Source organism: Oncorhynchus keta, chromosome 22 (assembly GCF_023373465.1).
Source record: "Oncorhynchus keta strain PuntledgeMale-10-30-2019 chromosome 22, Oket_V2, whole genome shotgun sequence".
In the NCBI taxonomy this organism is placed as follows: Eukaryota; Metazoa; Chordata; class Actinopteri; order Salmoniformes; family Salmonidae; genus Oncorhynchus; species Oncorhynchus keta.
Window position 1 is genome coordinate 14708094 of NC_068442.1, and position 24640 is coordinate 14732733.

Genomic DNA, 24640 nt, shown 5'->3' on the forward strand with positions numbered 1-24640 from the left:
CCAAGATCCCAACAATCACTCTGACAATTACAGTAAATGAATGGATTTAAATCAATAAATACTTTCAACTTTCTTGGAATTGGCTTTGTTGCTTGCTTTTGGTGTCCAGCATCGATAACCTATCGTATTTGTTCTGATACCCTGTACCTCTGTGGAGATGGGAGAACCTTCCAGAAGGACCACCATCTCTGCAACACTCAACCAATCAGGCCTTTATGGTAGAGTGGCCAGAGGGAAGCCACTCCTCAGTAAAAGGCACATGACAGCCCGCTTGGAGTTTGACAAAAAGGCACCTAAAGGACTCTCATGCCATGAGAAACAAGATTCACTGGTCTGATAAAACCAAGATTGAACTCATTGGCCTGAATGCCAAGCGTCACGTCTGGAGGAAGGAAACCTGGCACCATCCCTACGGTGAAGCATGGTGGTGGCAGCATCATGCTGTTTTTCATCGGCAGGGACTGGGAGACTAGTCAGGATAGAAGCAAAGATGAACGGGGCAAAGTACAGAGAGATCCTTAAAGAAAACCTCATCCAGAGCACTCAGGACCTTAGACTGTGGCCAATGTTCACCTTCCAACAGGACAACGACCCTAAGCACACAGCTAAGACAACGCAGGAGTGGCTTCGGGACAAGTCTCTGAATGCCCTTGAGTGGCCCAGCCATTGCCCGGACTTGATCTAACATCCAGCCTGACAGAGCTTGAGAGGATCTGCAGAGATTAATGAATGAAACTCTCCAAATACAGGTGTGCCGAGCTTGTAGTGTCATACTCAAGAAGACTCGAGGCTGAAATCGCGACAAATGTGATTTAACAAAGTACTGAGTAAAGGGTCTGAATACCTACAGTGGGGCAAAAAAGTGTGCAAGTTCTCCCACTTAAAAAGATGAGAGGCCTGTAATTTTCATCATAGGAACACTTCAACTATGACAGACAAAATTAGAAGAAAACAATTCCAGAAAATCACATTGTAGTATTTTTTTATGAATTTATTTACAAATTATGGTGGATTATACTGTATGTAAATGTGATATATTTTTATGGGCGTGGGGGGGGAATAATTAGCAAAAATGTCTAAACCTGTTTTTGCTTTGTCGTTATGGGTATTGAGTGTAGATTGACGAGGAAAACAATACATTTAATACATTTTAGAATAAGGCTGTAACGTAACAATGTTGGATAATTCAAGTGGTCTGAATACTTTCCGAAGTATGTGTGGATGTATTGTGATGGAAGGTGGGGTGAGTTTTTGTGTTTTGTGTGGAGTTTAGTGAGTGAAAAAGAGGATGATGGTTGCAAATCCCGGAGCCCAGGTGTGTTTGAGCAGGGGTTGTGAGAGCGTGTAATTTTGTGCAGATATGGGATATACATTTTAAAATAACTATATTTATAATTATAATTATTTATTGCCCTATCATGATGGAACGGTCACCAACCCTATACCCTAGGCACCCACATGAGCGACTCATACACTAAGGAGTCGTTATGTTTTATGGGCCTACTGTAAGTAGCCTGTATGCAGCCAAATCAGAAAGATGAATGCGGTCAGAGACCTACTAAAGCAGCACCCCCGCCCTCAAGTTTCTGAGCCTGCCTGGCAGGGTTGGTCTTACAAAGCCAAAGCCCCCTGATGGGAGAGCATAATGTACAAGGAAATTCTCAAAGCTGCTAATGGGAACCTTGACGACCTTATAACTAGCCGGTGGGGATTCCGGTGGGGTGCCCCCACCCAGGTAGTGGCAGTGCTGGCAACACTAGCTGCAGTAACCCATGGGGAGGGTGTCACACTCTGACAATCAGAGAGGGGGTATATTATTGTGGCCCTGGTGGCACAAAATAATCAAAGGTCTGACTGCACAGAGATGCTTGGGGAAGATGGTCACAGCGGGGGACCAGCATGTGTGTTTCAGGGGAAGGGGGTGTATCTCATCTCCTTCACCTAGTACTTGGCAATGGTTAATCAAATCTCCCTGTTTTAGCTCTATTTTGCATGCCTTCTCAAACAGCTAGAACTGTATATGCAGTATATGCAAATCAAGTCTTTTCTTGAGTTGGTCTCAGAGATGGGGAGCTGATGATCTGAATTTATGGTTGTTTGTGGGGTAAAGGGATAGTGTGTGTGTCCAACAACTGTTGCTTGGGAGTAAAGATGTTCGGGAAAATATAGGATGAATCACAGTAATTATTTGCTAAAATAATAATTGCTTGCCAAAAAATACATTTTTGTAATGGCAATCCTGATTAGAGGTAACAATCCTTTGCATGAACTGCCTACATTATTATGAATATTATTGGTTAATTATGGAAATTAAGAGAGCAGGATGTTTTAAATATACACTACCTTTCAAAAGTTTAGGGTTACCTAGAAATGTCCTAGTTTTTTTAAAGAAAAGCACAATTTTTTTGTCCATTAAAATGACATAAAATTTATCAGAAATACAGTATAGGCATTATTAATGTTGTAAATTACTATTGTGGCTGGAAATGGCTGATTTAAAAAAAATGGAATATCTACATTTATCAGCAACTTTCACTCCTGTTTTCCAATAGCACGTTGTGTTATCCAAGTTTATAATTTTATAAGTCTAATTGATCATTAGAAAACCCTTTTGAAATTGTTAGCACAGGTGAAAACTGTTGTGCTGATTTAAAGAAGCAACCTTCTTTAGACTAGTTGAGTATCTGGAGCATCAGCATTTGTGGGTTCGATTACATGCTCAAAATGGCCAGAAACAAAAACCTTTCTTCTGAAACTTGTCGGTCTGCTTTTGTTCTGAGAAATGAAGACTATTCCATGCGAGAAATTTCCAAGAAACTGAAGATCTCGTACAACGATGTGTACTACTCCCTTCACAGAACAGCGCAAACTGGCCCTAACCAGAATAGAAGCAGGAGTCTGAGGCCCCGGTGCACAACTGAGCTGGAGGACAAGTACATTAGAGTGTCTAGTTTGAGAAACAGAAGCTTTACAAGTCCTCAACTGTCTGCTTCATTAAATAATACCCGCAAAACACCAATCTCAACATCAACAGTGAAGAGGCTACTCCGGGATGCTGGCCTTCTAGGCAGAGTTGCAAAGAAAAAGCCATATCAGACTGGCCAATAAAAAGAAAATATTAAGATTGGCAAAGGAACACAGACACTGGACAGAGGAACTCTTCCTAGAAGGCCAGCATCCCGGAGTCGCCTCTTCACTGTTGACGTTGAGACTGGTGTTTTGTTTCTGGCCATTTTGAGCCTGTAATCAAACCCACAAATGCTGATGCTCCAGATACTCAACTAGTCTAAAGAAGGCCAGTTTTATTGCTTATTTAATCAGAACAGTTTTCAGCTGTGCTAACATAATTGTAAAAGGGTTTTCTAATGATAAATTAGCCTTATAAAATGATAAACTTGGAAAAGATAACACAACGTGCCATTGGAACACAGGAGTGATGGTTGCTGATAATGAGCCTCTGTACGCCTATGTAGACATTCCATAAAAACCTGCCGTTTCCAGCTAGAATAGTCATTTACAACATTAACAATGTCTACACTGTATTTTCGATCAACTTAATGTTATTTTAATGGACAACAAAATTTGCTTTTGTTTAAAAAAAACAAGGACATTTCTCGTTGCCCGAAAAACATTTGAATGGTAGTGTGTGTGTGTACAGTTTATGTATACTTCGACTTAGGTTGGAGTCATTAAAACTAATTTTTCAACCACTCCACAAATTTCTTGTTAACCAACTATAGTCGGTTAGGATATCTACTTTGTGCATGACACAAGTCATTTTCCTAACAATTGTTTACAGACAGTTTATTTCACTTAAAATTCACTATCACAATTCCAGTGGATCAGAAGTTTACCTTCACTAAGTTGACTGTGCCTTTCAACAGCTGGGAAAATTCCAGAAAATTACTTTAGAAGCTTCTGATAGGCTAATTGATATAATTTGAGTCAATTGGAAGTGTACTTGTGGATGTGTTTCATGGAAAAATCTAAATAAATTGGCCAAGACTTCAGAAAAAAAATTGTAGACCTCCACAAGTCTGGTTCATCTTTGGGAGCAATTTTCAAAAGCCTGAAGGTACCACGTTCATCTGTACAAACAGGAAGGTGACGTGTTCCGTGTCCTAGAGATGAACATATTTTGGTGTCGAAAAGTGCAAATCAATCCCAGAACAACAGCAAAGGACCTTGTGAAGATGCTGGAGGAAACAGGTACAAAAGTATCTATCTCCACAGTAAAACAAGTCCTATATCGACATAACCTGAAAGGCCGCTCAGCAAGGAAGAAGCCACTGCTCTACAACCGCCATAAAAAAGCCACACTACCGTTTGCAACTGTACATGGGGACAAAGATAGTACTTTTTTGGAGAAATGTCCTCTGGTCTGATGACACAAAAATAGAGCTGTTTGGCCATAATGACCATCGTTATGTTTGGAGGAAAAAGGGGGAGGCTTGCAAGCCAAAGAACACCATCCCAACCGTGAAGCACGGGGGTAGCAGCATCATGTTGTGGGGGTGCTTTGCTGCAGGAGGAGCTGGTGCACTTCACAAAATAGATGGCATCATGAGAAAGGAAACATATGTGAATATATTGAAGCAACATCTCAAGACGTCAGTCAGGAAGTTAAAGCTTGGTCGCAAATGGGTCTTCCAAATGGACAATGACCCCAAGCATACTTCAAAGGTTGTGGTAAAATGGCTTAAGGACAACAAAGTCAAGGTATTGGAGTGGCCATCACAAAGCCCTGACCTCAATCCCATAAAACAGTTGTGGGCAGAACTGAAACAGTGTGTGCGAGCAAGAGGCCTACAAACCTGACTCAGTTACATCAGCTCTGTCAGGAGGAATGGGCCAAAAGTCACCCAACTTATTGTGGGAAGCTTGTGGAAGGCTACCCAAAAACGTTTGACCCAAGTTAAACAATTTAAAGGCAATGCTACCAAATACTAATTGAGTGTATGTAAACTTATTACCCACTGGGAGTGTGATGAAAGGAATTAAAGCTGAAATAAATAATTATCTCTACTATTATTCTGACATTTCACATTCTTAAAATAAAGTGGTGATCCTAACTGACCTAAGACAGGGATTTTTTTACAAGGATTAAATGTCAGGAATTGTGAAAAACTGAGTTTACATGTAGTTGGCTAAGGTGAATGTATGTCATTTATTTATTTATTTCACAGATTGGAAATGATGCAGAAATGACATTGATGGAAGGTTCAATCTATATGCAATATTAAATCTTATCTGCCCCCTAAAGAAAGAGAATACATTTTGTTATAGCATAATTTATAACATTTTTTTTTCTCAGTTTATAAGAACTCACTCCAATAAAGTGTTCATTTAATTGAAGTGTTTCCTTTCAGCTTCTTATCCCAAACAGCTAAACCATGTTGTCGTCTCTCTATTGGTCAGGGTGATGTGGTGCGTCTGTTCCACGCCGAGCAGGAAAAGTTCCTGACATGTGACGAGTACAGGAATCAGCAGCACATCTTCCTCAGGACCACCCTGCGACAGTCTGCCACCTCCGCCACCAGCTCCAAAGCACTCTGGGAAATAGAGGTACCCTACTGTTCGCATCGCAATGATTGCCTTCCATTTCTTCAAAAGTGCCCTCCTCTCCACACATGTGTGGGTTAGAGGGAGTTTCCACCATATTTCCTACACCATTTATTTTCTTTTTAAATCAACAAAGACAATTGAACAAGTGCATACATAGGACATGGAATTGAGACTGAGCAAGAAGTACTTTGTCTGCTCTGAATTTAGCTCTTGATGTGGTTTGACAAGTAGAAACACCTATTTTAAGATTCGAAATGAGTATCTACCTTGTGAACAAATACATTAAGTCCTACATCATAGTGTTATGAATTGGCTGACTAGTGATGACCTTTGTGGGATCTTTCTGGTATGATTTGTGCGTTTAAAAAAAAGTGTTTCTCCATTGTAGGTTGTGCACTACGACCCCTGCAGAGGGGGTGCTGGCCAGTGGAACAGCCTGTTTCGCTTCAAACACCTGGCCACTGGGAGCTACCTGGCTGCAGAGGTAGGCTGTTCATTTCTCTTTGCTCACTCGCACACATGCATGCACAGGCTTAGGCGGTTTCCAGACTGTCACCTTCATGCCATCCTGAACACCAGGGTCGTTTTATTTTTTTCAAACCCCACTGAGCCTCTGTAATCCGAAGGTTAGCAGTACTAACTAGTACATCTCTAAGCCCATAGAAAACGCATTGTGAAATTGTTTATACAGTCTGACCTGAACGATTTGCAGGACAGACATCCCAGCTCATAAAGTTATACAATTAATTCAAAACTGCTACTCACAGTTTGCTGCACGCTCTATACAAATATTAGACAGTAAGGCTAGATCCAGGAGGGGATTCTCTGCTGTTACCAAGCGAAGTTTGATTTTGGAAGAAGCTAACCACTTGGCTACATGGCTAACTAGCTACTAAATTATCAAGCCAAATGTGCAACTGTAGAGCGTTTAGCACATTTTAGACATTTTAACTTAATAGTTATAAGATATCCTTCTGTAGCTCAGTTGGTAGAGCATGGTGCTTGTAACGCCAGGGTAGTGGGTTCGATTCCCGGGACCACCCATACGTAGAATGTATGCACACATGACTGTAAGTCGCTTTGGATAAAAGCGTCTGCTAAATGGCATATATTATATTATTATTACCTGGCAAACATTTAGTTGTGAACTCTGCACGACAGTGAGTGACTCACAACAACGACGAGAGACCGGATCCTTGTATGTTTGTAAACATCACTTGACTGCGGACTGACTATCTGTATGCTTCAGAATGCAAAATTATGTAACAGGTGAAATTAACAAGGCAATATTTTTTTTATCTCAATGTATTGCACAAGTTCACTGTCGGTATTTCATTTCAAAGTAGCTACAAATATTACCTTTTTTTTAAACCTTGAAAGAAATAGTTTTGACGATATTGACAAGCCATCCCGTGGCTATCTCCAAATTTTCCGGTATAAGGTATACTGCCCAAGCCTACGCGCGCACACACACACCACACACACAAACGCACACACACAATTGACAGTCAGACGGTTATCGTTTTTGTTTAAATGTCTTGCAGTATTAGTTCAGCTGTGTTGTCTATTCAGTGTGTTTTGACTTTGCTGTTCGGTCAGTGGTTGAATTTGAATACCGATCATTTTAAAGACTAACCATGAATGACTCATCAGTATTACAGGGTGTTGTTCACGTACATTACTTTCCTTATCACAAGATATTTGACTAAATACGTGGAATTATTCAAATGACCGACACTACCCAACCCTTATTAGATCATTTTTTCTGACTTGACTGATTGCCAGTGTATGGGTGTTAACAATTCGGGTTAACATCCTGTCCCTACTGGTTTATAATGCCTACCTCACATGGAACTGAGAGATGCCGACACACCACAATGCAACTCTCTGTCTAGACTGCTGTCTCTGTACTGTCTCTTATGTCAGTCCTCTCAGTGGCCTGGCTTTGAGGGTGCTGATCTTATTCCTTGTGATCTGAAAGTAAACACTGATCCTATATCAGCACTTCTACTCTCTTATATCAGACTCCTTCTGAATACTGTGTGTACTTTGTGTGCTCTACTGATGTACTCATGTGTGGCATGAAAAATGTAATCAGAGGAGTTGTGATTTGGCTAGGCCTCTCGTTACCGACTGTTTAGTCTCATTATATGTCTGGGATAAGGCTAGTAGTGAGAGGTGAGCAGATGTTGAGGTTCCAGACGTGCTGTTGATGGCGGTGTTCCCATTGTTATGGTTCTCTCTCTGCAGTGTCCTGTATTGTGTTGTACAGATGCAGCACTGCAATAAGAATTTCCCCAAGGCTATAATAAAGTTGATCAAATCGGTCAACTTAGTCAAAATCAACAATATGTTCTTGTAGAATATTTTGTCAGTCAATGGTGTGCTGTGTGTGGGTCTGAAATCCTTCTCTTCCTATAGATGAATCCTGATTTTCGGGATGAGAGTTTGGATTCTAAAGCAGAGGTGAGTCAGGTCAGTGATACACTATTCATGTTTTCATAGTCCTGTCTGATGGACCTTAGTCTGGACCTCAGGTCCACTGATTTTAACAAAATGGTATACGGTGCAATCGGAAAGTATTCAGACCCCTTGATCTTTTTTCACATTTTGTTACTTTGCAGCCTTGCTCTAAAATGGATTAAATATGTTTTTTTCTACACAGGTTTTTAGGAAATGTTGCAAATGTATTAAATATTTACGTAAGTATTCAGACCCTTTAATATACTTGAAATTGATCTCAGGAGCATTCGGTTTCCATTGATCATCCTTGAGATGTTTCTTCAACTTGATTGGAGTCCACCTGTGGTAAATTCAACTGATTGGACATTATTTGTAATGACACCCTCCTGTCTATATAAAGTCCCACAGTTGACAGCGCATGTCAGAGCAAAAACCAAGCTATGAAGTCAAAGGAATTGTCTGTAGAGCTCCGTGACAGGATTGTGTTGAGGCACAGTTCTGGGGAAGAGTACCAAAAAATGTCTGCAGCATTGAAGGTCCCCAAGAACACAGTGACCTCCATCATTCTTTAAATGGAAGAAGTTTGGAACCACCAAGACTCTTCCTAGAGATGGCCGCCCGGCCAAACTGACCAATTGTGGGAGAAGGTCCTTGGACCAAGAACCCGATGGTCACTCTGACAGAGCTCCAGAAGGACAACCATCTCTGCAGCACTCCACCATTCAGACCTTTATGGTGGAGTGCCCAGACGGAAGCCACTCCTCAGTAAAAGACACATGACAGCCTGCTTGGAGTTTACCAAAAGGCACCTAAAGTACTCTCAGACAATGAGAAACAAATTCTCTGGTCTGATAAAACCAAGATTGAACTCTTTGGCCTGAATGCCAAGCGTCAGAACAGGCACCGCTCATCACCTGGCCAATACCATCCCTACGGTGAAGCATGGTGGTCGCAGCATCATCCTAAGGGGATGTTTTTCAGCGGCAGGGACTGGGAGAATAGTCAGGATCAAGGGAAAGATGAACGGAGCGAAGTACAGAAAGATCCTTGATGAAAACCTGCTCCATAGCGCTCTGGACCTCAGACTGGGAAAAAGGTTCACCTTCCAACAGGACAACAACCCTAAACACACAGCCAAGACAATGCAGGAGTGGCTTCGGGACAAGTCTCTGAATGCCCTTGAGTGACCCTGCCAGAGCCTGGACTTGAACCTGATCAAACATCTCTGTAGAGACCTGGAAATTGCTGTGCAGCAACACTCCCTGTCCAACCTGACAGAGCTTGAGAGGATCTGCAGAGAACAATGGGAGAAACGCCACAAATACAGGTGTGCCAAGCTTGTATCGTCATACCAAAGAAGACTCTAGGCTGTAATCGCTGCCAAAAGTGCTTCAACAAAGTACTGAGTAAATGGTCTGAATACCTGTTTTTGCTTTGTGATTATGGGCTATTGTGTGCAGATTGTTATCCAATTTTTAGAATGTAATGTAATAAAATGCTAAAAGTGAAGGGTCTTGAATACCTTCTGAATGCGCTGTATCTGAGTATTCTGCTATGTGTGATGTTTACTTAATGATAAATGAAGGTCATTCAATAGATTTGTTTGAGCAGTTGAACAACACACCGTCTCTCATAGAAAATTGAATGCAATCCGTGGTAAGATAATACAAACAGTACTGCATAAAGGGTAGATCAAAAGCTTAGGGACCTGTGAATCCTCTACAAACAGTGTGTTTCTGCTAAGAGAGTGACTTTGCGTGTGCGTTTCTCTCCGGTGGAAGAGGTATTTTGCCTGTCAAACACTGGGCCACCTTGTTCTCTAACACCATCTCCAAGTCCTATTACACAATCACCAGCAAGAACAGATTTTTATTTATTTTACCTTTATTTTACTAGACAAGTCAGTTAAGAACAAATTCTTATTTTCAATGACTGCCTAGAAACAGTGGGTTAACTGCCTGTTCAGGGGCAGAACGACAGATTTGTGCAGGGGATTCGAACTTGCAACCTTTCGGTTACTAGTCCAACGCTCTAACCACTAGGCTACCCTGCCGCCCCAGATGCTTCTGCTTGCATCCAAACTCTCTCTCTCTTCTCTCTCTTTTCTCGGTCACTCACTTACACACACACACACACACACACACACACACACACACACACACACACACACACACACAGACACAATGTTCCACATTTATTCCCAGACAGATTTTTTTTGCACTTTTTGTCTGCACCTTCTGCATTGGTATTCTGCCTCTGCAAGCGGCAACACACACACACACACACACACACACACACCCCCCCCCGTGTTGGCTCAGACACTCAGGGGGCTCCTTACATAACGTCTGGTTGCGGGGGTGCCCGGTGAGGGAGGGGAGACAGACGTGCTGTCTGCTCTGCTCTGCTGTTATATGCTGCTGGATGGAGTGAGTCACCAGAGGGAAGGAGAGGCACGGGGGCGGTTCAGTGGAGCTACTTCCCATTGACATGCGGAGCGCGCTGCAGCGGTTAACTCTCTGTGCTGTCCTATTATCTGTCTGCAGCATCCACACAGTGCAGTCCACACCATATGCACGGTATCATTGTTATTACATAAGTCGCCATTGTTTTTTTTCTTTCTACAGTGTTGTAGATCTGTGGCACAGGCCTGTTGATATTAGCATTGAAAATGCTAGTCGTAAGAACTTTGGTATCCACCTCCTTGTGTGTGTCTGTGCTATCTGTCTGCAGACGGAGATGGATACAGGGTACTCCCAGAGGAAGCGTCAGGCTGCAGAGAAAATAGCCTACACCCTGGTGTCTGTGCCCCATGGCAACGACATCGCCTCTCTGTTTGAGCTGGATGCCACCACGCTGCAGAGGGCTGACTGTCTGGTGCCCAGGTCAGACTGACCCCTGAAACACACTTAAGATATCCAAAACTCTTGGAACACTTTTAAAGGACTCTTGGAAGAGATTTCAATTACAGCCTAATAAACTTTAAACACTATTTTGCTTTCCCAACAGGAACTCTTATGTACGGCTGAGGCACCTATGTACCAACACCTGGGTGACTAGCACCAACTTTCCCATCGACACTGAGGAGGAGCGCCCCGTCATGCTCAAGGTCCCACATTACTCCCCCTGCTGTTTCAGTTTCACGATTGTTGCTTTTTTGTGCATCAAAACTCACTTATCAAATGTAGTCAAATGACAAATTTGTACCATGTCAGCTCGGGGGTTTGAACTCGCAACCTTCTGGTTACTAGTCACACGCTCTAACCACTAGGCTACCCTGCCCTCTACCCACAGATTGGCACTTGCCGTACGAAGGAGGACAAGGAGGCATTTGCCATTGTCTCTGTTCCCTTGTCTGAGGTCCGAGACCTGGACTTTGCTAACGATGCCAACAAGGTCCTGGAGTCGACCGTGAGGCAGCTGCAGTGTGGCAACATTGCTCAGAACGATAGGAGGTACAGAACAGTTTAGGTCTATATAGGATGCTGCTCAGAACGATAGGAGATACAGAACAGTCTAGCTCTATATAGGGCTCTGCTCAGAACGATAGAAGGTACAGAACAGTCTAGCTCTATATAGGATGCTGCACACAACAATAGGAGGTGCAGAACAGTCTAGCTCTATGTAGGATGCCATGCTTCAGTGCATGGATGTCCTAGAAGGCTACAATGCAGAGCCTGGTAAATAACTGGTTAAATTTTTTAGGGGCTACTTGTTTCCGAAAATCCTCTCACTGAAGGCATATCTATAATCCGTATCTCCTTGTCTGTCCATTCGGATTGTATAATGTGTGAATATCTGTAAAGAAACCATCTGAGCCTAACTTTTCTCCAAACCGGCACCTATAACTCAGCTGTGGTAGACAGCTTGAAATACACCCTTCCGCGAAGCCTGCCACTGTCTTCCCCAGCCGAGTTATACTGCAGGCGGCCGTTCGGAGAAAAGTTAGTCTCCACATTGTAGCCTTCTAGGACACCCATGATTGAATGTGCGTCATCCTCTATAGAGCTAAGTACAGTCCTGCTGACACAACCAAGACTTCCTGGCTGTGTCTGAAAATGTTTCTAGCCGTCAAATCCTCGCTTCCTCTTTTATTGTTTACGCCAATCGCCTTAAAGCGCATTGGAGGTCGGAGGGGAGGGGACTTTGAATCATCTACTTCCTTTCTTTCAGACAGAGCAGAATCTGAGTGACAGAATCTGAGAGTGAAGAAAATGTGGAATGAGAAAACAAGGATTTGACTGCTAGCAACGTTTTTAGACAGAGCAATGTAATTGAAAATGGCTCCTGAGGACAACACAACATGTGATAGGCCTTCAGTCAGTTTAGGAGGGACAGTATGCCCCCTAGTGACACATCCAAAAGGGTTACTTATGCTGTGTATTTGGATTACTAAGTATTCTTAACAAACCAATCAGGTTTATTAATTTCCTCATTCCCTGTGGCTGTTCTATGTCCGCAACAACCACGGCTCTCTGACAGACAAGGTGTTCTGTGTACTACTGTCACATCCACCAATGTTCTTCTCCTACTACCATAAAACAGGTCGACCGATTAATTGGAATGGATGATTAATTAGGGCCGATTTCAAGTTTTCATAACAATCGGAAATCGGTATTTTTGGGCGCCGATTTCTTTGTTTGTTTTGTTTTAATTCTTATTTTTTTTAATACCTTTATTTAACTAGGCACGTCAGTTAAAAACACATTCTTATTTTCAATGACGGCCTAGGAACGGTGGCTTAACTGCCTAGTTCAGGGGCAGAACGACAGATTTTCACCTTGTCAGCTCGGGGATCTAAACTTGCAACCTTACAGTTAACTAGTCCAACGCATTATAACGACCTGCCTCTCTCTCGTTGCACTCCACAAGGAGACTGACTGCCTGTTACACGAATGCAGTAAGCCAAGGTAAGTTGCTAGCTAGCATTAAACGTATCTTATAAAAAACAATCAATCATAATCACTAGTTAACTACACATGGTTGATGATATTAATAGATATTATCTAGCGTGTCCTGTGTTGCATATAATCTGACTGAGCATACAAGTATCTAAGTATCTAACTGAGCGGTGGTAGGATGAAGCAGCCGCGTAAGCATTCATTCAAACAGCACTTTCCTGCATTTTTCCAGCAGCTCTTCGTTGTGCGTCAAGCATTGCGCTGTTTATGACTTCAATCCTATCAACTCCAGAGATTAGGCTGGTGTAACCGAAGTAAAATGGCTAGCTAGTTAGCACGTGCTAATAGCATTTCAAACGTCACTCGCTCTGAGCCTTCTAGTAGTTGTTCCCCTTGCTCTGCATGGGTAATGCTGCTTCGATGGTGGCTGTTGTCGTTGTGTTGCTGGTTCGAACCCAGGGAGGAGCGAGGAGAGGGACGGAAGCTATACTGTTACACTGGCAATACTAAAGTGCCAATAAGATCCAATAGTCAAAGGTTAATGAAATACAAATGGTATAGAGGGAAATAATCCTATAATTCCTATAATAACTACAACCTAAAACTTCTTACCTGCAAATATTGAAGACTCATGTTAAAAGGAACCACCAGCTTTCATATGTTCTCATCCTCTGAGCAAGGAACTGAAACGTTAGCTTTCTTACATAGCACATGTTGCACTTTTACTTTCTTCTCCAACACTTTGTTTTTGCATTATTTAAACCAAATTGAACATGTTTCATTATTTACTTGAGGCTAAATTGATTTTATTGATGTATTACAGTGGGGCAAAAAAAGTATTTAGTCAGCCACCAATTGTGCAAGTTCTCCCACTTAAAAAGATGAGAGGCCTGTAATTTTCATCATAGATACACTTACACTATGACAGACAAAATGAAAATGAAAAAATCCAGAAAATCACATTGTAGGATTTTTTTATGAATTTATTTGCAAATTATGGTGGAAAATAAGTATTTGGTCAAGAACAAGTTTATCTCAATACTTTGTTATATACCCTTTGTTGTCATGACAGAGGTCAAACGTTTTCTGTAAGTCTTCACACACTGGTGCTGGTATGTTGGCCCATTCCTCCATGCAGATCTCCTCTAGAGCAGTGATGTTTTGGGGCTGTTGCTGGGCAACAAGGACTTTCAACTCCCTCCAAAGATTTTCTATGGGGTTGAGATCTGGAGACTGGCTAGGCCACTCCAGGACCTTGAAATGCTTCTTACGAAGCCACTCCTTCGTTGCCCGGGCGGTTTGTTTGGGATCATTGTCAAAGGCCCAACCACGTTTCATATTCAATGCCCTTGCTGATGATAGGCTTTGTTACTTTGGTCCCAGCTCTCTGCAGGTCATTCACTAGGTCCCCCCGTGTGGTTCTGGGATTTTTACTCACCGTTCTTGTGATCATTTTGACCCCACGGGGTGAGATCTTGCGTGGAGCCCCAGGTCGAGGGAGATTATCAGTGGTCTTGTATGTCTTCGATTTCCTAAGAATTGCTCCCACAGTTGATTTCTTCAAACCAAGCTGCTTAGCTATTGCAGATTCAGTCTTCCCAGCCTGGTGCAGGTCTACAATTTTGTTTCTGGTGTCCTTTGACAGCTCTTTGGTCTTGGCCATAGTGGAGTTTGGAGTGTGACTGTTTGAGGTTGTGGACAAGTGTCTTTTATACTGATAACAAGTTCAAACAGGTGCATTAATACAGGTAACGAGTAGAGGACAGAGGAGCCTCTTAAAGAAGAAGTTACAGGTCTGTAAGAGCCAGAAATCTTGCTTGTTTGTTGGTGACCAAATACTTATTTTCCAACATAATTTGCTAATAAATTAATTAACAATCCTACAATGTGATTTTCTGGATTTTTTTTTTCTCATTTTGTCTGTCTTAGTTGAAGTGTACCTATGATGAAAATTACAGGCCTCTCTCATCTTTTTATGTGGGAGAACTTGCACAATTGGTGGCTGCCTAAATACTTTTTTGCCCCAGTGTATATTAAGTTAAAATAACTGTTCATTCAGTATTGTTGTAATTGTCATTATTACAAATAAATAAATAAAAATTGGCCGATGTATCGGCTTTTTTGGTCCTCCAATAATCTGTATCGGCGGTGAAAAATCATAATCGGTCGACCTCTATTTCAGACTGCTGAAGAATGTGTACCAATGCTCTTTTGCGGGCCCGTGTTTCCCAGGTTTGTGACCAAGCTGTTGGAGGACCTGATCTTCTTTGTGTGCGAGGTCCCCAACAACGGTCAGGACGTACTGTCTGTGGTCATCTCCAACCCGAACAGAGAGAGGCAGAAACTAATGAGGGAACAGAACATTCTAGCCCAGGTCAGCTCAGTCATACACTCTCTCTCACTCACACACACACACACACACACACACACACACACACACACACACACACTCCCAGAAAATCACCTAAACATGTATCCTCTAGCTTTGGTCTTGTTCAGTTTCTGTGTCGTTTGTCGTTGTCTTAACCAATATATTGGGTAATGATGACAGCGATGCATGCAGACCTTTATCACTTTTTCTTCATTGACCGTTTCAGATTTACATCTTCAACAGCTGTTAAAGTTAACAACAACTGTGCATATTTCTTTTGACGTCACAGACATATAGGCTAGCGCAGAAGCAGACAGGCACGCATAGCTAGAGGAAGGTGAATTTCACTGTCTCTTCCCTCATGGTCATTACACTGTGACTTATGGGGATTAGAGTGCAGGGAGTAAGCGGTCCATCTGATAGCAGAAATTCAAGGGAGCAATAACTCCAGTCCATTATGCCAAAGGCCACGTTAATAGCATTGTTAGAGCTAATGATGCTGGCAGTGGTCATTATCGGGATTAGGAAGGATGCGGACAACATCAACAACATCTCCTTTTGAAGTGCGTTTCCTTTGGCATCAGCACGTTATCATATCATAATCTTGTAACCTCTGAAATGTCTCTGTCTCCAGATTTTTGGTATTCTGAAGGCCCCGTTCACAGACCAGGGGGAGGGTCCCATGCTGAAGCTGGAGGACTTGGGGGACCAGCGCTACGCTCCCTTTAAGTACATGCTGCGGCTGTGCTACCGAGTGTTGCGCCACTCCCAACAGGACTACCGCAAGAACCAGGCTAGTAGTCCTCCCTACTGTAGTTGTCCACAAAACCTACCTTACTTGGTCAATAACTTCAGTGACTATGGTACCATACTAGTATATCGATTTGTTTTAGCATGTCTCACATCTCGTCATTAGTTAATTCAGTCACATGAATGTGAGAGATGAAAATCCATTGTTGTGTTTTGGTTAATGTAGAGAGAGAATACCATATCTGTCATTTAGAGGATACCCATGAGAGTGAAGTCAAATTGTTGTGGCCTGAAGGGCTTTCCCATTCTAGAAGTTCCATTGCTATGCTCTTTGCTCTGCTATCCCTCTAGAACGTATGTTTTCCTGTGATGGTATCGATTGGTCTCATTCTGCCCTCCAGGAGTATATAGCCAAGAAGTTCTCCATCATGCAGTCTCAGATCGGTTATGAGATCCTGGCGGAGGACACCATCACTGCCCTGCTCCACAACAACCGCAAGCTGCTGGAGAAACACATCACAGCCAAGGAGATCGAGACCTTCGTCAATCTGCTGCGTCGCAACCGAGAGCCAAGGTCAGGGCAGAGGGATGTACAATACATAACACACATTATAGTATGCATATGACACACACACACACACACACACACATGTTATCCACAATGATCCCAATGTTTGGGTTAGATATACAAACTGGGGCTATAACGCACAATGTGCAAAAAAAATAAAAGTCTAATACTGTATGTTTGTGTTGCTTGTGGTTGTGAGATTTTTTAAAGCCACTACTGGGTTTGGTTGTCCTCTGTCTTCCTATTAGGTTTCTGGACTACCTGTCAGACCTGTGCGTGTCCAATAAGACGGCCATCCCAGTGACACAGGAACTCATCTGTAAATTCATTCTGAACCCCGCCAACGCTGAGATCCTCATCCAGACCAAGTGAGTCACGCACACCTCCTGTGCTCTCTACCTAACACTGTAGTGCAGGTACAGTCTGTTTAGAATCAGCTTCTCAGATTGGGGACTGTTACTTGTCTTTTTACCGTGCAATGGGACATCGCTGACATTGGGCATGACTCTGTTGTACACTAATTCACATTCCATCATGCTGGTACATCTATATAAAAATACAGCTTGGATGAATATCACTTAGCTGGTGTATGCAGAATTGTACACAGTTCAAATATACTACAGGATAGTAGTAGGCACGATGTGTCCGAATGCTCTTCTCCTCTGGCCATCTTCCACCCCCCCCAGGCTCATCCCCAGCATGGAGACTACCTTGCAGTCGTCCATGCTGCAGGAGGACACCGAGGAGGACGAGGAGGTGTGGCTCTACTGGATTGACAGCCACAAGGAGCCACACGGCAAGTCCATCCGCCACCTGGCCCAGGATGCAAAGGGCAACCACAAGCTGGACAACGACGTCATCACCTACTACAGGTACTAGACAGCTACTGCAGCAGGGCGTTCTGGGAATCTTTATTAGACACTTAGTGCTGAAACATTGGTTCTCCAATTTATTTATGTATCAAGTACTCATGGTCCTTTAAAATACACTGTGTCAACCATTTGGGTGTTTTCAGCTCCTACTTTGTGAATAAATAATGAATCCCACTTTTTTCTTTCCATTGATTGACACAAGTTTACTGTCAGGGTTCACCAACTGGCGAGCCCGGGTTTAATTAATTTGGCCTCCCACGTTCTCTGAGAAAATAAAAATGTTTTAATTGTTGGACCAGCAAATCAGCTCCAAGTGATTTATAAAAAATAAAAAAAAGTATTCCCACTCATAGTAGACAGATGTGATCGTAAAACAAATGTAAGCAAGGTTTGAAAGGATTGTTTTAGTGAAATATTATATCTGTTTCAGCTTTTTGTGGACAATTTGCAGACTACAAATTATTTGTGATTTATGTTCCGGCCACTTGACAATCCACTCTAGAAAAAATAGGCCCGCTGCTGAATCTAGTTGATGATCCCTATACTACAGCATGGCATATTTCTATGGGGCTTTATGAGCGTGCAGGTGCTATTTCTTCTACATTTCTATGACACCTCTTCTCCATGTATTTCCTATCCATCTTCCCCATCCACCTTCCAGATACCAGCTCAACCTGTTTGCCAAGATGTGTCTGGACCGCCAGTACCTGGCCATCAACCAGGTGTCCAGCCAACTGCCCGTGGACCTGATCCTGCGCTGCATGTTTGACGACTGCCTGCCCTACAACCTGCGCGCCTCCTTCTGCCGCCTCATGCTGCACATGCACGTGGACCGCGAGCCCCAGGAGGCAGTGGTGGCCGTGCGCTACGCCCGCCTCTGGACCGAGATCCCCTCCAAGATCACCATCCACGAGTGAGTGTGTGGCGGGGGGGGGGGGGGGTGCTTTGATGTGTGGCTTTGGGATCTGAGGATTTGGCAATAACTGATCTGTAACTGGCACACCACCTGAAAGAAAATTACCTCTGGGTAGAGAATCATCGCAGGTGGATTGCATCTTCGGTTTGCTACATTTCTTTAATGCGTCTAGGTAGCGACAGCACTTTCTTTTCTCTACAGAATCATGGCAGTCATGTTCTAGGCTGAAGCTCTCTTTCACAGTTTTAAAGAAGTTAATTTCTCTGTTCATTCGTTTCTCATGTAAAGACTGTGGAGTTTCTACGCTACACAGTAACTGTACTCTATAACTGTCACCCAAGGTATGAGTACGAGTTCACTGACACCTCCAGAGAGGAGATGAAGAGGAAGTTTGCCCCCACCATGGAGTTTGTAGAGGAATACCTCAAAGACGTGGTCAGTCAGCCCTTTCCCTTTGGAGACGAAGAGAAGAATGAACTGACTCTGGAGGTAAAAGAAAGTACACAATTATTTGTGTGGATGGCCAGCAGGGTGCATGTGATTGGTTGTAATCCAAACTATGGATTAGACATGTTTACTTTCTTTTTGTTGTATTTTCGCAAAGACACAATAATACAACTCTTAGAACTGTCGATCTCCCACCCCACCCAGTGGTGACCATAGATGGTAATGGACATGATTACTTTCTGATGTTCAAGTTGTGTCCAACTCTGGCCTCTGTGGGGGGAATCCACATCTCTCTCCTGTCTTGTAGGTGGTGCACCTGGCCCGTAACCTGGTTTATTTTGGCTTCTACAGCTTCAGTGAGCTGCTGCGTCTCACACGCACCCTGCTGGCCATCCTGGACTTTGTCCAGCACCCGCTTAACGACATGGCCGAGCTCAGCAAGAGCCCCGAGGCAGGTCAGTCACACAGAAAATTAATTAATTAAATAACGGATTAAAACATTTAATTAAATCACAAAACAATGTATTTATTTATTAAGCATGCACATGTCATATTGAATAATGCAATTTAGATGGGTAGATGAAATGGTACATGAGTAGATATGAGTATACAAAACAAAAATATATATGCAACAATTTCAATTTTTTTACTGAGTTGCAGTTCATAGAAGGACAGCAGTCAATTGAAATAAATTCATTAGGCCCTAATCTATGGATTTCACATGACTGGGCAGTGGTGCAGCCATGGGTGGGCCTTGGAGGGCATAGGCCCACTCACTTGGCAACCAGGCCCAGGCAATCAGAATGAGTTTTCCCCCACAAAAGGGCTTTATCACAGAAAAAATACTTCTCAGGGGAAGTAAGCTTTTATTTTTTTATTTTTTTTTGGAAAATGTCAAATTATTTTGTTCTTTTTTTTTCAGCTCATGAAACGGGACCAACACTGTTGCGTTAATATTTTTGTCATTGTAGATGACAGTGTCCAGATCACAATCAGAAACAACTTTAAGAGACATGTGTTCTGATCCCCATCTCTTTGTTAAACCTACTGTTGTCTATAGAGCTTGTATGTCCTGGATCGTGTTCATTAGGACACACAACAGAAAATGTTGCCATGTAGTCCCTGTCTTTTTTAGTCTGTCTCTCTGTCTTCCAGGGAACAACGTGTTTCGTACCATCCACGGTGTGGGAGAGATGATGACTCAGATGGTGCTGAGTCGAGGGCACGTCCAGCCTCACCACCTCCCGAACACAACCCCGTCCCTTCAGGACAGAAAACAACCACTCTGTCTGACAGACAACGAGGATGTCATGGTCATGGACACCAAGCTCAAAATCATTGAGATTTTACAGGTGAGTGGAGCTCCACCATGTGGTCTGGAGGGCCAGTTACCTGTAACTGTTGTGGCTTGAGGCTGGCTGTGGTCAAATCCTCTATCCTCTATATAATCCTATATAATATAATTGATTGTATACCTTTGGTACAATAATGTACTATAAACTGCGCCTTTCTTTAATTATACACATGCTAAAATGTTTTCTATTCTACCGGACCATTTAGTTTGTACTTGTATTATTTCTTATTGTTGTTACATAGTTGAGAAGGAACCTGCAAGTAAGCATTTGGTAGGACGATGTGTATCAGGGGTCGGCAACAGGCGAACCAAAACCGTCCCATAAGTGATTTTTTAAAAATTTTGCCCCACAAGTTTTTAGTAAAAAAATCTCCAGGAATTCAGCTGAAAATTAGTTTAATTTAAGAAGTCTGTTCCCAAGTATTTCCACGAATAAAAAAAGAGACGTGATCGTGACTCAGTACAATCAAAGTATGAAATTATTATTTTCAAATACAATTTGTTATTGGTTTTAGTTGTGGTCAATTTGCAGTGTACAAATGATTATAATTTTGTTCCTGCCCCCGACCATCCGCTTTGACAAAAATCATCCTGCGGCTGAATCTAGTTGCCTATCTACCCCTGATGTATGTCATGTGTGAAAACAAACAGTTGGTAAACACTGTTCAAGGTCTCTGATTTCACTATTTTAGCTTTGTGTACATTTAGGTATTTAACATGGTGATCCTTTTATCTGCTTCCATCTTGTTCTCCCATCAGTTTATTCTGAGTGTGCGACTGGACTATAGGATCACCTACCTGTTGTCCATCTATAAGAAAGAGTTTGGGGACAGTAATCTACCGGACAGCTCTATGTCATTGTCTGAATTTCCCTCCATGTCAGGTAAAGCTCTGTCATTACATAGGGACAGCTTGGCCTGGTCCCAGATCTATTTGTACTGTCTTGCCAACTTCTATGCTCAAATTAGGACCAGGCTGGGGGAATCTTGAGTGTTTCAGTTAATATCTGAGGGGAATCCTGCTGGTTTGTTGATTGCTGTTGTAATCAATTGTTTGCGCTGTGCTGTCACAGCCACCAATTACTTTTTGTAATTGGGCTTTCTATAATTTGGTTCAGTGATTCACAATATTTTTTACAGTTTCAGATCCAGACATTGATGAGATTGCAGCCAAAGCAGAGTCAATGTTTGCTGGGAGGTAAATCAACTGTGTGTGCCTGTATCTGTCTGTTGGACTACATACGCGTGTGTGTGTGTGAGAAAAAGGGTGCACTATGGTTTTAGTTCAGAGAAAGGTGGTGTGTTTGTGTGCCTATATGTCTGTGTCCCCGTGTCTGTCTAGAACCCTGTGTATTCCTCCAGTTCAGAACATTGTGCTGTGTCTGTAACAAGAACTCCAAGGTAGCCTGCCTAAATGACTATTGCCTTGTTACACTCGCATCTGTAATTATGAAGTGCTTTTGAAGGCTTCTCGTAACATTATCTCAGGCACCCTGGACTCACTCCAATTCGCATAACATCCACAGATGACGCAATCTCAATTGCATTTCACACTGCCCTCTCCCACCTGGACAGGAGGGGAAATAACTAGTGAGGATGTTGTTCATAGACTACAGGTCAGTGTCCAACACCATAGTCCCCTCCAAGCTGGAGACCCTGGGACTGAACCCCTCCTTCTGCAACTGGATCCTGGACTTCCTGACGGGATGGCCCCCGGTGGTAAGGGTAGGCAACAGCACCTCTGCTACGCTGACCCTCAACATGGGGGCCTCTCAGTGGTGTGTGTACTCCCTGTTTAACCATGACTGCGTGGCCACGCACGACTCCAACACCATCAAGTTTACTGATAACACGACGGTGGTAGGCCTGATCACTGACGGTGATGAGAATGCCTACAGGGAGAAGGTCAGAGATTTGGCCCGTGTGGTACCGGGACAACAATCTCTCCCGCAATGTCAGAAATACCAAGGAGCTAATCATGGACTACAAGAGAAAGAGGGGAGAGCACTTTCATCACACTCCCAGTGGGTCAGAAGTTTACATACACTCAATTAGTATTTGGTAGCATTGCCTTTAAATTGTTTAACTTGGGTCAAATGTTTCAGGTAGCCTTCCACAAGCTTCCCACAATAAGTTGGGTGAATTCTGGCCCATTCCTGCTGACAGAGCTGGTGTAACTGAGTCAGGTTTGAAGGTCTCCTTGCTCGCACACGCTTTTTCAGTTCTGCCCACAATTTTTCTGTAGGATTGAGATCAGGGCTTTGTGATGGCCACTCCAATAACTTGACTTTGTTGTCCTTAGGCCATTTTGCCACAACTTTGGAAGTTTGCTTGCGGTCATTGTCCATTTGGAAGACCCATTTGCGACCAAGCTTTAACTTCCTGACTGATGTCTTGAGACATTGCTTCAATATATCCACATAATTTTCCTTTCTCATGATGGCATCTATTTTGTGAAGTGCACCAGTCCCTCCTGCAGCAAAGCACCCCCACAACATGATGCTGCCACCCCGTGCTTCATGCTTGGGATGATGTTCTTCGTCTTGCAGGCTTCATCCTGGCCAAACAGTTCTATTTTTGTTTCATCAGACCAGAGGACATTTCTCCATAAAGTACCTTCTTTGTCCCCGTGTGCAGTTGCAAACCGTAGTCTGGCTTTTTTATGGTGGTTTTGGAACAGTGGCTTCTTCCTTGCTGAGCGGTCTTTCAGGTTATGTCGATATAGGACTCGTTTTACTGTGGATATAGATACTTCTGTACCCGTTTCCTCCAGCATCTTCACAAGGTGCTTTGCTGTTGTTCTAGGATTGATTTGCACTTTTCGCACCAAAGTACGTTCATCTCTCCGAACACGTCTACCTTCCTGAGCGGTATGATGGCTGCGTGGTCCCATGGTGTTTATACTTGCGTACTATTGTTTGTACAGATGACCGTGGTACCTTCAGGCATTTGGAAATTGCTCCTAATGATGAACCAGACTTGTGGAGTTCTACAATTTTTGGCAGATTTCTTTTGATTTTCCCATGTCAAGCAAAGAGGCACTGAGTTTGAAGGTAGGCCTTGAAATACATCCACAGGTAGACTTCCAATAGGCTAATTGACATAATTTGAGTCAATCAGAAGCTTCTAAAGCCATGATATCATTTTCTGGAATTTTCCAAGCTGTTTAAAGGCACAGTCAACTTAGTGAATGTAAATTTCTGACCCACTGGAATTTTGATACAGTGAATTATAAGTGAAATAATCTGTCTGTAAACAATTGTTGTAAATATTACTTGTGTCATGCACAAAGTAGATGTCTTAACCGACTTGCCAAAACTTTAGTTTGTTAACAAGAAACTTGTGGAGTGGTTGAAAAATGAGTTTTAATGACTCTAATCTAAATGTATGTGAACTTCCGACTTCAACTGTAGTAACCTTACCCTGCCTTCATGTAAATATATACCTCAATTACCTCATAACCCTGTTTTGTATTCACATTTTCTTTTTACTCTGCTTGATTGGGAAGGGCTCGTATGCAATTATTTCATGTTAAATCTATACCCGTTGTATTTGGCAAGTGAAAAATTTTATTTTATTTTAACCCTGTGTCTGGTGCTTCCAATTCAGTGCGTCGTGCCGTGTCTAACCATTTTTCTCTCTAACCCTGCTTCTGGTGCTTCTAGTTCAGAGTGTAGTGCTGTGGAGCTGGATGATGAGGGAGGCAGGACCTTCCTGAGGGTACTGATCCATCTCATCATGCAGGACTACACCCCGCTGGTGTCCGGCTCGCTGCAGCTCATGTTCAAACACTTCAGCCAGAGAGCCGAGGTCCTACAGGCCTTCAAACAGGTAAAGGCACAGTTGGTGGTTCATGAGCGTGCGCCTGATCTGTTTTTATGCTTGTGTCTGATTTCACTGTGTGTTCCTGTGGTCTCCTGCAGGTGCAGTTGCTGGTATCGGAGCAGGATGTGGAGAACTACAAGCAGATCAAGACTAACCTGGACCAGCTCAGGCTGGCGGTGGAGAAGTCTGAACTGTGGGTGGAGAAGAGTGGAGGCTACGGCAGTGAGGACATAGGAGACAGCCAGGTCAAGGAGCAGACCATGGAGGTACAACACTATACTTTACAGTATACTATTGTACCCCATCGTACAGTATAGTATGCCCCCTATAGGACACACAGCACTTATGGCTAAGGGAGGGCTGAATCCTGACTTCCAAATATGTTTGTGTTGTGTGAATGACAGGAGGCGGGCATCCTGAGTCCAGTACAGGATGGGGATGTGAAGCCTCATATAGACAGCAACAAAGCTAACAACTACAACATCGTCAAAGAGGTGGGCTGCCATTCTGTCCCCTTATAGTGTGTGTGGTATTGGCAGCGTAATCAATTAGTCAGTGCAGTCTGAAAATACATCATGACCCTGGGGTTATTGATTGCACACTAACAATTTA

At 43.0% G+C, this 24640-nt stretch overlaps 1 protein-coding gene across 2 annotated transcripts in view; it reads left to right on the plus strand.

Moving 5' to 3' along the window:
- Positions 1 to 24640, plus strand: part of LOC118401101 (inositol 1,4,5-trisphosphate receptor type 2-like) — a 159814-nt gene that overhangs the window by 24214 nt on the left and 110960 nt on the right. The window contains exons 8-27 of one of the 2 annotated variants that reach the window (XM_035798334.2): positions 5419 to 5565; positions 5954 to 6049; positions 7987 to 8040; positions 10759 to 10910; positions 11035 to 11134; positions 11320 to 11480; positions 15159 to 15300; positions 15932 to 16090; positions 16449 to 16621; positions 16864 to 16983; positions 17302 to 17487; positions 18149 to 18400; positions 18745 to 18892; positions 19158 to 19305; positions 20006 to 20202; positions 20964 to 21087; positions 21344 to 21401; positions 23869 to 24034; positions 24127 to 24294; positions 24433 to 24522. In XM_035798334.2, the coding sequence (XP_035654227.1) occupies positions 5419 to 5565; positions 5954 to 6049; positions 7987 to 8040; positions 10759 to 10910; positions 11035 to 11134; positions 11320 to 11480; positions 15159 to 15300; positions 15932 to 16090; positions 16449 to 16621; positions 16864 to 16983; positions 17302 to 17487; positions 18149 to 18400; positions 18745 to 18892; positions 19158 to 19305; positions 20006 to 20202; positions 20964 to 21087; positions 21344 to 21401; positions 23869 to 24034; positions 24127 to 24294; positions 24433 to 24522 (2841 nt within the window). The remainder of the gene's footprint in view (positions 1 to 5418; positions 5566 to 5953; positions 6050 to 7986; positions 8041 to 10758; positions 10911 to 11034; positions 11135 to 11319; positions 11481 to 15158; positions 15301 to 15931; positions 16091 to 16448; positions 16622 to 16863; positions 16984 to 17301; positions 17488 to 18148; positions 18401 to 18744; positions 18893 to 19157; positions 19306 to 20005; positions 20203 to 20963; positions 21088 to 21343; positions 21402 to 23868; positions 24035 to 24126; positions 24295 to 24432; positions 24523 to 24640) is intronic. The other variant, XM_035798335.2, reaches the window with a different exon arrangement.